Source organism: Heterodontus francisci, chromosome 32 (genome assembly GCF_036365525.1).
Source record: "Heterodontus francisci isolate sHetFra1 chromosome 32, sHetFra1.hap1, whole genome shotgun sequence".
Classification (NCBI taxonomy): Eukaryota; Metazoa; Chordata; class Chondrichthyes; order Heterodontiformes; family Heterodontidae; genus Heterodontus; species Heterodontus francisci.
The window spans coordinates 15092772-15105090 of record NC_090402.1 but is presented as its reverse complement, the minus strand read 5'-3'; the positions used below and the strand labels follow the sequence as shown (position 1 = coordinate 15105090).

At 42.2% G+C, this 12319-nt stretch overlaps 1 protein-coding gene across 2 annotated transcripts in view; it reads left to right on the top strand.

The window, feature by feature from the left end:
* The window catches only part of LOC137347656 (bile salt-activated lipase-like), a 45659-nt gene extending 35279 nt beyond the window's left edge, over window positions 1-10380 (top strand). For both annotated transcript variants that reach the window (XM_068012309.1, XM_068012308.1), the window contains 3 exons: window positions 6538-6741; window positions 8087-8257; window positions 10105-10380. In XM_068012309.1, the coding sequence (XP_067868410.1) occupies window positions 6538-6741; window positions 8087-8257; window positions 10105-10270 (541 nt within the window). In that variant the 3' untranslated portion in view covers window positions 10271-10380. The remainder of the gene's footprint in view (window positions 1-6537; window positions 6742-8086; window positions 8258-10104) is intronic.
* The last annotated feature ends 1939 nt before the right edge of the window (window positions 10381-12319 follow it).

The following is a 12319-nucleotide window of genomic DNA, read 5'->3' as shown; positions in this document are numbered from 1 at the left end:
AGCAATAACCTTGAGGGCAACTGGCATGGGATTCCCACCAAACCCACAACTTTCTCTGACCATTTCATGTGACATCCTTAGGCGTCTACATGAATAGGATGGGAATAGAGGGATACGAACCCCGAAAGTGCAGAAGGTTTTAGTTTAGGCAGGCATCAAGTTCGGCACAGGCTTGGAGAGCCGAATGGCCTGTTCCTGTGCTGTACTGTTCTTTGTTCTTTGTCTCTGGCACTGCCTCTCTGACATCTTAAGGTAATTTGTCCTTGTTCTGAGGATGCAATGACGTGCCAGTGCCCGTCTTCATTAATGCCTTTCCTGGATGGCATCATTCTGAGCATCCTCACTTTCTTGTTCTGCCTACTGCTGGCATTCAGGCATCATCCATTGAGGTAAAAGAGCCCTTCTCAGTTGCTCCCTTTGTTTTTCTTCCCATGGTCTGAGACAAATTGGGTGTATGAGACCCATGTCTTTGCAGCTTTGCAAATAATGAAACAAGAAGAGTGTTTAATTCAGCCTTCTGTTGCTGGTCATCTGACCCATGGAAGTAACGATCAAATCGCTTTTATGTGCTGAAAATTGCACCCACCAGAAAATCCCACCCCACTATCATGGGTTTCCTACCAATCGCTTTGCAATCCTTCAGTGGCCACGTGGTTTGGATTATCCTTTAAGAAAATGGTGCATGTGCAATTCAAGGCAAGTTTCCCCACCTTCCAACCTCCTCCTGCCAACTTCCAGCCTGCACCCATTACCCTTGACCCAGTCAACGTAACCTTACACCTTCCCTCTGCTACCATTGTCCCTCCCCCCATTACCTTGGACTGGATCATATTCAATTAATACATGCCAGCCTCCCATTGTTCCTACTCCCGTTACATTCAACAGTCGACTGTCACCCTTGATCCTCCTCAAATCCACCTTGATGTTAATGCTGAGTCCATTCCCCTCCCTATGATGCTGTAGAATACCCAACCCGAAATCTCAACTTTCCCCCGAACGAAATCCAATTGCCCCCCATGACCGTGACCATTCCCTCTGCCATCCAGAACCCTGAATTCACCCCACAGAACCCCAATTTACACAATATTCATCCCTCCCTTTAAGCCCCTCACAATCATCTGTTGACTGTAATGCTTAAATCAACTCACCATCCACAGCCAGCTTCAGCATCAATTACACCACTACACACCCTGGACACTCCCTTCTCCTTCCCCAGTTCCTCCATGCACCCAAAACCCCATCCTTTGCCCTCCCCTCCTCCCTCCCCTGCTCCACCATATTCCCAATGACCCCACTCTTTGTCATCCCCTGCTCCTTCATGCATCTCATAACAACACCCTTTGTCCTGCCCTCCTTCCTTGCCTGCTCCTCCATGCACCCGATAACCTTACCCTGTCCTGCCTGAGTACCTTCCCCTGCTCCTCCTTGCAACACCCCCACCCCCCCCACCATCACCACCCCCCCATGCTTTCCCCACCATCCCCTGAGAATAATTGTCCATGCTGGTGCCGAACCTGGAGCCAAGCATCCATTCCAATACTGGCCTTCCATGTGCCGATGAGTTCAAGGCATGAAACCACCGACCTCGGACACAACTGCACAAAGCTGACTGGTGTACGCCAAGTTTAAACGAACGTGAACCAGGTGGCATGGGAATACCGCACTGCGATAACAATCTGGCAGGTAGGACTTAATTTGAACTTAGTGTAGGGTAATGAGTATTCACGGTATGGAATGCATGCAAAGTACTCATTGTCAGAAATCCCAAAAAACAACTCATACCTAATTAAATCACCCTGCATGCCACCAACGTTGCTCTTGCTGGGCCCATAAAATTCCCCCTCAGTACCAGATTCCATAAGCAGAGGCATAGATAGCATGCTTCGCAACATAGGAATAGGAGTAGAATGTTTAACCCCTTTAGCCTGTTCCACCATTCACTGAGATCACGACTGATTTACAAGCTATCTCCATATACCCGCCTTTGCCCCATATCCCTTAGTACCTTTGGTTAACAAAACTCTATCAATCTCAGATTTAAAATTGACAATAGATCAAGCATCAATTGCAGTTTGCTGAAGTGAGTTCCAAACTTCTACAACCTTATGTGCGTACAAGTGTTTCCTAATTTCACTCCTGAAAGGTCCACCTCTAATTTTTTTTTATTATTCGTTTCATGGGATGTGGAGGTCGCTGGCCAGGCCAGCATTTATCGCCCATCCCTAATTGCCCATGAGAAGGTGGTGGTGATCTGCCTTCTTGAACCGCTGCAGTCCATGTGGGGTAGGTAGACCCACAGTGCTATTAGGAAGGGAGTTCCAGGAATTTGATCCTGCGACAGTGAAGAAATGGCGATATAGTTCCAAGTCAGGATGGTGTGTGGCTTGGAGGGGAACTTGTAGGTGGTGGTGTTCTCACGCAGCTGCTGCTCTTGCCCTCCTAGGTGGTAGAGGTCGCAGGTTTGGAAGGTGCTGTCTGAGTAGCCTTGGTGTGTTGCTGCAGTGCATCTTGTAGATAGTACACACAGCTGTCACTGTGCATCAGTGGTAGAGGGAGTGAATGTTGTGGACGGGGTGCCAATCAAGCGGATTGCTTTGTCCTGGATGGTGTCGAGCTTCTTAAGTGTTGTTGGAGCTGCACCCATCCAGGCAAGTGGAGAGTATTCCATCACACTCCTGACTTGTGCCTTGTAGATGGTGGACAGGCTTTGGGGAGTCAGGAAGTGAGTTACTCGCTGCAGGATTACTAGCTTCTGACGTGCTCTTGTAACCACGGTATTTATATGGCCACTCCAGTTCAATTTCTGGTCAACGGTAACCCCCAGGATGTTGATAGTGGGGGATTCAGCAATTGTAATGTCGTTGAATGTCAAGGGGAGATGGTTAAACTCTCTCTTGTTGGAGATGGTCATTGCTTGGCACTTGTATAGTGGCACTAATGTTACTTGCCACTTATCAGCCCAAGCCTGGATACTGTCCAGGTCTTGCTGCATTTTTACACAGACTGCTTCAGTATCTGAGGAGTCGCGAACATTGTGCAATCATCAGCGAACATCCCCACTTCTGACCTTATGATTGAAGGAAGGTCATTGATGAAGCAGCTGAAGATGGTTGGGCCTAGGATACTACCCTGAAGAACTCCTGCAGCGATGTTCTGGAGCTGAAATGATTGACCTCCAACAACCACAACAATCTTACTTTGCGCTAGGTACGATTTCAACCAGCGGAGATTTTTTCCCCTGATTCCCATAGACTCCAGTTTTGCTAGGGCTCCTTGATGCCATACTTGGTCAAATGCTACCTTAATGTCGAGGGCAGTCACTCTCACCTCACCTCTTGAGTTCAGCTCTTTAGACTATGCTCCCTCATCCTGGACACCCCAACCAGCAGAAATAGTTTCTCCTTATCTACTCTATCTGATCCCCTTAATATCTTGAAAACTTCAATCAAAGCACCCCTTAATCTTCTAAATTCCAGGGAATACAACCATGTCCTGCATAATCTGTTGCCTCCCTGGTGATAGGGTAAGAGACAAACCTCTGGCAAGGGTTGAGGATTAGCTAGTGGATATGGATCATGGGGGAACCAAAAACATTGGCAAAAGTAGGTTGGAGTTCCTGAAATTAGATGCTAAGAAACTGGGTGTTAAGATTTAAAAAGGATCTCTAGGGTAGTAATCCTGCCTAAGCTGTCCAGATGGACAGCATAGGCAGCATAGCATTATACAGTTAAAAGTGTAGCTGCAAACATTTTGTAGAAGGGAAGGATATTAATGGGCCACGGGGATAGGAAGAACCCATCACCTGAACGTGCTGGCATTAATATACTGGTGGAAAGGATAAATAGAATAGTGACTATGAATTTCAACTGGTATTGTTGACAGAGGGGCATTTAAAAATCAGGAAACTGAAGCACACAGCAAGTATGTTGAAAGCAGGGTATGTAGAGCAGATAAAGAATGAGAGTAAACAAAAGAAGTAGGACAGGTCAGGAGAAATGGGTATTTTGTTAAGAATTGCATCAGGGAGTGAAGGCAATTGTCTTAAAATAATGTACATAAATGCAAGGAACGTTGAGAATAAATTAGGTAGTCTTGAGCTAAATGCTGATGATGAGGATTATGATGTTATAATATTACAGAGTCGTGACTAAATAATGATGAAGAGTGGGTGTTACAACTCAAAGGATATGGATTGCAACTAGAGTATTATGTCCAGTACCGGTCACCACACTTTAGGAAGGATGTGAGGGCCCTTGATAGAGTGCAGAGGATATTCACCAGAATGGTTCCAAAGATGAGGGATTTTAGCTACAAGATTAGGTTGAGAGAAGCTAAGGTTGTTCTCCTTGGAGCAAAAGAGATTGAGGGGAGATTTGATAGAGTTGTACAAGATTCTGACAGGTTTGGATAGGGTAAACAAGGAAAAGCTGTTCCCAGTAGCTGACGGTACAAGGACTAGGGGACAGAGATTTAAGGTTTTGGGCAAGAGATGCAGGGGGAAATGTAAGGAAGAACTTTTTTACACAGCGTGTGATAATGACCTGGAACTTGTTGCCTACGAAGGTGGTGGAAGCAGAGACGATGAATGATTTCAAAAGGAAATTGGATGGGCACTTGAAGGAAATAAACTTGCAGGGCTACGGGGTTAGAGCTGGGGAATGGAACTGATTGGATTGCTCTGCAGAGTGCTGGCATGGACTCCATGGGATCCTTCTGTGCTGTTATGACTCTATGATCCATAAGGTTAGAGAGAGTTAGCCAGGAAGGAATGCTACTATTTAGGTTAAAAAAGTAAGGTAAGAAAGGTAATTAAACTTGGAGTAACTCCAGATAAAAGTAGAGATGTTATGGATTGAAATAAGAGTTAAAAAGGTGACTGCTGCTGATTGTCACTCCATCCTGACGACTGAGCTGCATGCTAATGAGACCTGATCACCAAGATTTTTCAAACCTCTCAATGGTGCGTTTGGCGCAATCGCAATAGCTGCTACTCACACAATTAGCATACCTGACAAAAATTTCCCACATAGGGGCTAAATGAAAGAACATTAGTTCTTATGCGACAGAAGCAGGTTGAAGAAATTTATCTGGCAGGACAGTTCTACTTGTGCATCTAGAGGAGGGGTAGAAATGAGTTTCTCAGGAGATTGAAGGCAGTTTGATAATGAAGGTCATGATCCAGAGAAGAAAGGAGGAGTCAGATATTTTATGTTCAGTCTTAACCAGGCAGAGGTCCTTCAGTCTTTGACAGCAGCTTTCATGAGACTATCAGAGTGGAAGCTGTGGAAAAGGGGAACTACAAGTTCAGAGTGAGATAGAATGGAGTGGGGTAAAGAGAGTAGAGAAACTAAGATCAAGGGAAGGCAGGAGGCCAGAGAGAGGGATTTAGGAGGATCAAAAAGATTGGAGACAGAAGTGATCAGAAAGAGCAAGACCAAGAAGAAAGGCAAAGAGTTGGAGGCAGTGAAAGAGCTCAGCAGCAGCATGTTGAAGGGCTATAGTGGGACGAAACTAAGGCTTTTACCAAGGAGAAATCACTGATGGTCAGAAAAGGGAAGACCAAAGCAGATGCTGAAAGCTTGGCAAGGAGTAATGTTTGGAGAGATATAAACTGAATAGAGATGAAAGAGGAATCATGAGATGGGATGGCATCCAAGACTTGGTTCAGCCTTCAATTCTTAATATCTGAAAGGAGATGAGATGAAGGAGGACATGGAATTGAAGACCAAGTGAGCTATGGTATAGATTAAGCTGGTGCTGCTGAAGAGACAGTTGGGAGTATACATGCAATGCCACATAAAGGTGAACTGTATGAAGTCAAGAGCCGTAGTCAGCAGAGCAATGAGTATCACAAAGGTACTGTTGGCCATGAATGGATCCAAATGAAGAATGAAACTTTAGCAGAAATCTATGTAGAGTGAGTGAGAGATGGAGATAGGTGTTGATAAAGAAATATGGTTGTGAAAGCAGAACTTAGCAATACAAAGTCAAAAATAATAAGAAAAGACAAAAAGACTTGCATTTATATAGCACCTTTCACAACCACAGGATGTCTCAAAGCACTTTGAAGCCAATGAAGTAATTTTGAAGTGTAGTCACTATTGTAATGTAGGAAACACAGCAACCAATTTGCAAACAGCAAGCTCCCACAACAGTATTATTATGATAATGGCCAAATAATCTGTTTTTGTGATGTTGATTGAAGGATGAATATTGGCCAGGACACTTCCCTGCTCTTCTTCAAAATAATGCTGTGGGATCTTTTACATCCACCCGAAAAGGCAAACAGGGTCTCAGTTTAAGGTGTCATCTTGAAAGACGGCACATCTGACATTATAGCACTGTCTCAGTACTCCACTGGAGGATTAACTTATTTGACTTTTGTGTTCAAGTCCTGAAGTTTAACTTGAACCCACAACCTTCTGGTCTCAGAGGTGAGTGCTACCAACTGAGCCACAGATGACACCAAAGAAGGGAAACAATGTTTGAACCATTTGGTTTGATGGAAATAAAATTTTTAAACATTTTTTTCCATAGGCAGGACTTTTACAACCTGATTAAAAGTGTCTTTCCCGATAAGGATAAGAAAGTTTTAGATAGCGTGTACGAGATATACTACCAGGCCAATGGAAATTTAACAACCCGGACAGAAATAAAACAAGCAATTATTGACTTTGAAACAGATTTAATCTTCTTGATTTCTACACAAGTAACTCTTCAGTTGCACCAAGAAAATGCCAGGTAAGTCATACAAGAATATACATTTAAAATCAATTGCCAATTTTCTGTGTGGCTGTAAGGTTGGGAAAAATGTAAAAAAAATCAATTTTGAGATGATTAAATGAAGGGAACTTAAAGATTTTAAATGGATATGCCCTTGCTGTATCTACTGTGTAATAATTTACAAACAATCTTTTAGAAATATTGACTTAACACTTGTCATGATGTATTGCAGTACTAACGCCTTATACAGTGTATTTGGAATAATTAACAAAATCTTCAATATCGTGAAATGGTTTCAATCATTTTCGAATATATCTCTGATAATGTACGAAAATGTAAGCAATTTCCATATATGTTATTAAACTTACTTGGTTGTCTAGAAGTGCAAAGCTTTTTTTACAGTTTAATTGACATTGTATTAAAACTGATAGAATCAAAGTATCATCGCCTCATGCAGATGAACGCATGTTTAAAAGAGGGCAATCAACAGGACCTGTGAGGTCCAAAATGATAGGTTGGGCACCAAATCAGCTTCCAGGCTATTGCCCTCCCTCAGATGGTGTTCGGCGTGAATCTCACTGGAAGTTGACGGAGGCTACAATCATGGAGATGACCAGGCAGCATGAAGTTTGTGTGCTGTCTGCATCACCTTGACTGGGCACGGGTAATCAGGCATTGGTAATCAGGCATCGCGATCCCCGCACACACGACTGGGCCATTTTCCAATTTTTGGCCATGCATGTTTAAGAATATGCAATCATAGAAGCTTTTCAATTTTTATCATGACTTGTATTTATGCCATAAAAATGCATTCAATAAAACAGAAAATATAGTGCAGGTCTGAGTGTGATATATATTAATCATTGCTGAAAAACAATAAAACATCAGAAAAATGACTGGTTTCCTGCTGCGCCTAAAATTTTTTGCTTATATTTACACCTCTTTTGAACCAGCATCATTGGAGGAAATTCATGTGGGGACAAAGCTATTATAATGAGCCAAGTGTATTCAAGATGAGAGAACGATAAAGGGGTATACAGAGGGTGGATATCAGGAATAGTGTAATTATGTGGTGTAAGACTACTGCCTAAGTTTCCTTGATCTTTTACACCGGCTATTTGTTTTACATCCCATTTACAGGTATCGCTAGATAAAAATATTTAGGAAATTCCACCTCTTGAAGCAGAGGAAGATACAGGATTATGGGGAGACAGCAGGGCAGTGGGATTAGTTTGGATCATTCGAGTAAAAAAACTATACAATTTGGGCCAGATGGTTTCTGCGTTGCTGTGAATATTTTTGGTTCTATGGTACATCAGCTGTTAAGATTTATTTTACTGTTACCCTTTGCTCCCTTTTTCAGGAATGCAGAAACATATAGCTACGTGTTTTCCTATGCAAAACATGGAACAGGAGCTTCCCACGCTGATGAGTTGAAGTATGTCTTTGGCATTCCATTCTACAAGCACAGTTCAACTCATCGTAAAATCTCTGAGTACATGATTGGATATTGGACTAACTTTGCTCATACTGGGTAAGTAAATTGAATAATAACCTTAAAGAACATTCAATATGATGTGATTTGAATTGAAGGCTCAATTATGACTGGAACTTGCCTGCGCATTTCAAGGAGAATTAAAAGCATTTTCAGCTTTTTGTTCAGAATACAGGCTTTGCAAGACTTACCAATCAGATGTCAATCATTCAAATAGTAATCAGCTGGCTATCCTGTGGAACACTGACATCCAACAACTTTTCAAATCAAATATTAACATATTAGGGATGTTCTGTTCCTTCATATGATTAAGATATACTTTTGTCTCCCTATAATCAGTCCTGGATGAACCGCAATTTCTTCCAGTCAAACATTGTGCAGGAACAGAGGGACCTGGGGGTGCATGTGCATAGATCTTTGAAGGTGGCAGGACATATTGAGAGAGTGGTTAGTAAAGCATATGGAATCTTGGGCTTCATAAATAGAGGTATTGAGTACAAAAGCAGGGAGGTTATGCTTAACTTTTATAAAGCTCTGGTTAGGTGCCAACTGGAATAACGTGTACTGTTCTTGGGTCACCACACTTCAGGAAGGATGTGAGGGTCCTTGAGAGGGTGCAGAGGAGATTTATCAGAATGGTTCCAGGGATGGAGGATTTTAGTTAGAAGCTTAGGTTGGGAAAGCTGGGTTTGTTCTCCTTAGAACAAAGGAGATTGAGGGAAGATTTAATAGAAGTGTAGAAGATTATGACAGGCTTAGATAAGTTAGACAAGGAAAACCGTTACCATTAACAAATGGTACAAGGACTAGAGGACAGACTGAAAGTTTTGGTCAAAATGTGGGGAATGTGAGGAAGCGCCTTTTTACACAATAACCTGGAACTCGCTGCCCACAAGGTGGAGGAAGCAGAAATGATTAATGACTTCAAGAGGAAGTTGGATGGCCACCTGAGGAAAAATAGACTTGCAGGGCTATGGGGATCGAGCCGGTGAGTGGGACTGACTGCATAGTACCATGGAGAGCCGGCATGGAACCGATGGGCCAAATGGCTTCCTTCTGTGCCATAAATGACTCTTAAGACCAAAACACTTCTTTGGTCCCTACCACAAACTCCGTAGCTGTGCCACCAATTCCGCAAATCCTCCTTGGATACTATCTCAAGTTGAAATAATCTGTTCAGAACTTCAGCGTCCTATTTCAACCCAGTATTTGATTCTGATCCCATATTATCTCAATTACAAAGACCACCTACTTCCACCTCCTTAACATCAGACTTCTCCATACATGCCTCAGCCAGCCCACCCCTGAAATCCTATTTATGCTTTCGTCACCACCAGGTTCATATATTCCAATATCTCATGGCTATTTGCTTCAGCTTATCCACTGATATCTGATCCCACAGCAAGTCCCACTCACTCAAATCCACTTGTTTTCACTGACCTATCTGTGCCCTTGTTTCCCTAATCAAATTTAAAATTCTCATCCCGAGTTTAAATTCCATCATGGCATCACCCTCCCTATCTTTAACCTTCTCTAGCTCCACAATCCTCCAAGATCTTTACATTCCTAGAACTTGCACCTCTTGTGCATCCTCCATTCCCTTCACCCCACCATTGGTGTTGTGTCTTCAACTGTCTTGGCCCTATGCTCTGGAATTCTCATCCTCAAGTAATCTAACTTTTCACCTCCCTCTCTTCCTTTAAGACCATCCTTAAAACCCACCTGTGACCAAGCTTTTAGTCACCTCTTATCTGCATCCTTCTGGCATGGTGTTGATTGCTGTCTGATTACTCTTATGAAGTACTTTGTTGTTTTTTACATTATGAGGTGCAATAAAATTATAAGTTGTTGTGTTAAAATGGACTAAATATTTTTGCTTGTTACAGAAATCCTAATGAGGGACACTGTGCAGTTCCTGATCTCTGGCACCCTTATAATATTACAGATGCATACTATTTGGAGATCAACAATCCTCTCAACACAAACTCTGTTAAGCAGAAACTGCGTGAAGATTTTGTGACATTCTGGGTCGATACATTCCCAAACTTGTAAACTCAAATGAGTGGAAATGTAAATTTTTGTTAACCTGCTGAATGCTTAATGGCCTTTGCAGCTTTTAAATCACTTTCGACAAAAATAAAAATGGTCACTTTTTAGTCTGATCCCTTGCTGTTCAAATCCAGTTTAATTGTACTGTCTCCCATGCAAGTTTTTTTTTCAGGACTTCAAAACTGCAATTCATTGATGCCAGAAAGAACTTGAACCAACTCATACTTGCAGGTCCAAGTCATTTCTAAAGCCCTTGACATTCGCATGGCACAGAAACACCTCTTAAAAAAGACTTGCACCTAAAAGTACGTGAAGAAAGTGTGATACACCAAAGACCTCCTAGATTTTCAGCAGCAGTAATTGCTATTGGCTTTTGAGTATTCTGGTTGCTGTCCAAAACCAGCAGCCAGAAGACCTTAAGTGATCTTTCTGCTGTTCTTGAAACACAAATCACTTAGCTTGTTGGAGATGGAAAGAAGTTGCTGACAGCCCCTTCTCAGATCCTCCAAACTAAGGGGGTTGGACACAAAATGGGAAGCCAAATTGCATGGGTCTCTGCCAGATGGAGAACCCGAAAAATAAGGCAGGGGGCATGTCAATGTCACTTCTGCCTCACAGATATGGTCTTTGAATAAGAAAACCCATGGAAGTGTGTGTGAATGCAAAGTAGGCAAAGACATGCCAGAAAGGGCCTAATCATCTTTTGCATCTTACCACCTTCTCATGACTTTCAGAATTTTAAAATCTAAAATTGCTATCAGTTAAGCACTACTTCTGGATTTACTACATTTATTCTCCTGCTACTTTATGTTTTGGTGCTATCCTACACAATGGGCCTTGGCCTTTCACTTAAGTACTCCATGAAAAAAAAGAAACAATCTTTTAAAGTTTAATATATCCTACAATTGGTTACCAGGATCCTGAAATTAAACCATGCAATGCTAACATACAAATGCTTAGCGTTTGTCTGAAATTCCCCTTTCGGTTATTTCAGTGGAGGCACAAGCCCATCTATAATAGGTAGGTTAGTACCACTGTTATAGTGCAGAGGAATTTTCAGCAAATATTACTATCATTATTTTGGGCTAATACAAAAGCAAAATACCGCAAATGCTGGAAATCTGAAATAAAAACAGAAAATGCTGGAAATATTCAGCAGGTCTGACAGCATCTGTGGAGAGAGAAACAGAGTTAATGTTGCAGTTCAATAACTGTTCATCTGATCCGAACCTGAAACATTAACTGTGTTTCTCTCTCCACAGAAGCAACCAGACCTGCTGAATATTTCCAGCATTTTCTGTTTTTAATTTATTATTTTGGGCCCTAGCTTTACAAGATCTTAACATAAAATACCAAGTTTGTTTCTCATGACAGCTATCTGCTACATATTAAAAAATGAGTGATCTTAGGATTGCTCTCACTATGATGAAGACTTTCCTGATATCTGTTTAAGCCCTAATCCTGGGCCTCCACGTGGAACAGGTGCAAGGCCAGTGATGTACTTTGAGGGAGTCCAGAAAACTGGTTCTTTACTGGGTACAGGAAGAAAGAAAATCCATACTCATATGTTAATGAATTGACATTGAAAGATTGTGGAAGATCATCCTTTGACAAATCTGCGAGTAGTATGTTTTATGTGATCCAGTTCTGTTGCTTCTGCATCAGGAGCAGCAAATCCACCTTCATTTCTATATAGGGAAAAATCAAGTTTCTGAGGACACAAACATAGCCATATAATTTTTTCTTTCTTTCTTTCTCTGGAAGACAGTTTTGTTTCTTGTTCATTTATGGGATGTGAACGTCGCTGGCAAGGCCAGCATCCATTGCCCATCCCTAATTGCCCTGAGAAGGTGGTGGCGAGCTGCTGCCGTAAACTGCTGCAGCCTGCGTGGTGAAGGTGCTCTCACAGTGCTGCTAGGGACGGAGTCCAAGATTTTGACCCAATGACAAACATACAAAACATACATACAAACATACGAATTAGGAGCAGGAGTAGGCCACTCGGCCCTTCAAGCCTGCTCTGCCATTCAATAAGTTCATGGCTGAACTGAT